This window comes from Pundamilia nyererei, unplaced genomic scaffold, assembly GCF_000239375.1.
Source record: "Pundamilia nyererei isolate P.nyererei 1_Seehausen unplaced genomic scaffold, PunNye1.0 scaffold00028, whole genome shotgun sequence".
Lineage (NCBI taxonomy): Eukaryota > Metazoa > Chordata > Actinopteri > Cichliformes > Cichlidae > Pundamilia > Pundamilia nyererei.
This window is the reverse complement of record NW_005187429.1, coordinates 1948188-1950141: the sequence shown is the minus strand read 5'-3', so window position 1 is coordinate 1950141 and position 1954 is coordinate 1948188. Positions and strand designations below refer to the sequence as shown.

Below are 1954 nucleotides of genomic sequence, written 5' to 3'. Positions count from 1 at the left end.
GGTTTTAACAACTGGCAAATTTTTATTTCCTGTCTGGCACGCCTCTACAATTCTACACCATTAACTGAGGGTGAAACATGGTCACAACAGGGAAATCTTTCCAGATATTTCCATGCTACGTCCAAAGAACCACGATCGACATAAAAGTCTGCAAGTAGTTGCTGTGAACGGCAGATGTGGCCATTTGTTACTCTGTAGTCAAGTACTGCTTGCCTGTTCAATCATTCCCATCTTAATTTCTATGTTTACAATTAAGAGCTATCACAACTGAATTTAATATAAGGATTTAAGTATCTGACCTGTAACAAAATGTTGAATGTTGCATCCTTTCCTCTATTAGTGACCGTGTTAAACACAGCTCAAAATCATATTTTTTGATAATTCAGTTGTTTAAACTGTAAACTTATTTATTTAGGTTTATTATTTATAGTTTAAAATAACATTAGCTGTACTACATACAGGTCGGGTCAGTTGTCATTCGGTCTTTCTTATAAGTTACTCATTCCTATTGCATTTTAACGGTTCCAAATTTTTACTAATTAAATATGTTTTCTTTAAAATTCTCAAGTGTGGATGCTTTAATGCAAGTTTGAAGCCAGTACTTAATAATCTGAGGTGCACAGAAAGTAAACCTTGATGTCTTGGATCTTCTGCCTCTCAAACTCATCGATGGTCTCCTCCAGCTGCTTCGTGGTACGTGTGGCATCCATGGTGGCTCTCTGGAGTTCACTCTCAGCCTAACGGCAAAAACAATATATATACATATAAAACTCAACTCAAAACATAACAGACTAAAATAAGTCAGGTGCAATGTCCAACTGGTTTAAGCTCTTGTAAAGAATTTACACTGTGCTTGTGAGTTTGTTTCTGGAATGTTTTTCATATTTCTATTCATACATTACCACTGATGAAAACACATATTACATGGGACGCACCTGAGACTGAAAGCTCAGTCAAGGAAACTTAAGAAATATAAGCTTAAACTGTCCAAACTTGGCACAACAAACATTTCAAACAGCTCTAAGCTGATGTCTATAACTAACGAAGAATTGAATTGATATTAGCAGGCATTCATTTGATTATTTATACAGATGGCTGTTGTAACACTGAAGCCTTTTTGTCAATCTGGTATCAGAGAGAGATTTAAAGAACTGAAGAGAAACAAGTCAAGGATACAATGATCTGCCTGTCTGAGGGGTTTCTCTGCCTGGTCCTCTCGAGCTGAGCCATCTGTTTGGCTTCTCTGTCTCTGGCACTCTGAGTAGTCTTCAGATCCTCCTGCACGGATACACAAATTCCCAGAAGTTATCAAAAGAATTAATAGTGGTAGCATGTAATGCACAGTTTGCTAAACATGACTTAACATATAAGAATTTGGTGTGCATCAGTGAGGATCAGGATCTCCAGTAGATCCTGTTGTGCAAGTTTTTGGTTTATCTTCAACTGTACTGTCAACCATAGGTTTTTAATTGCTCTGTGACTTTAGCCGTTGAACATATTGAAGGAGAGGGCACATTTTTTAAAAAATTAAAATGAATGAATGCATGCAAGAGCAGAATACAAGTAAACACACACACACACACACAAGGACTAAAAGCCAAACAAGACAAACATTTACTTAAGACAATTTGGACAGTAGTGCGGCATCTGTGAAATACCACAGGATGTCTTCTTGATATACTTAGTGGTTATCAGAGAAGAGTGCTGGCAATGGGTCAAAGTGGCTTGTAGAGGTAGCGATATGTTATCATTAAGACAATACTGCCCTCATGTGCCTTTGCCATAGTAATGACACCAACAGCAAATTGCTCTGATTCCCTCACTGCCCCCTAGGCTCCTTCATCCAGGCTTACCTGTTGTTCCTAGAGTATTTAAAAGTAGAATGGGAGGGAGAGCCTTCAGTTTTCAGGCCCCTCTTCTGTGGAACCAGCTTCCAGTTTGGATTCAGGAGACA

The 1954-nt window shown here is 38.2% G+C and overlaps 1 protein-coding gene across 2 annotated transcripts in view; it reads right to left on the bottom strand.

The window, feature by feature from the left end:
- Window positions 1-1954, bottom strand: part of cibar1 (CBY1 interacting BAR domain containing 1) — a 7701-nt gene that overhangs the window by 3839 nt on the left and 1908 nt on the right. For both annotated transcript variants that reach the window (XM_005728375.1, XM_005728374.1), the window contains exons 4-6: window positions 1177-1278; window positions 936-941; window positions 633-737 (exon numbers count right to left, since the gene is read on the bottom strand). In XM_005728375.1, the coding sequence (XP_005728432.1) occupies window positions 633-737; window positions 936-941; window positions 1177-1278 (213 nt within the window). The remainder of the gene's footprint in view (window positions 1-632; window positions 738-935; window positions 942-1176; window positions 1279-1954) is intronic.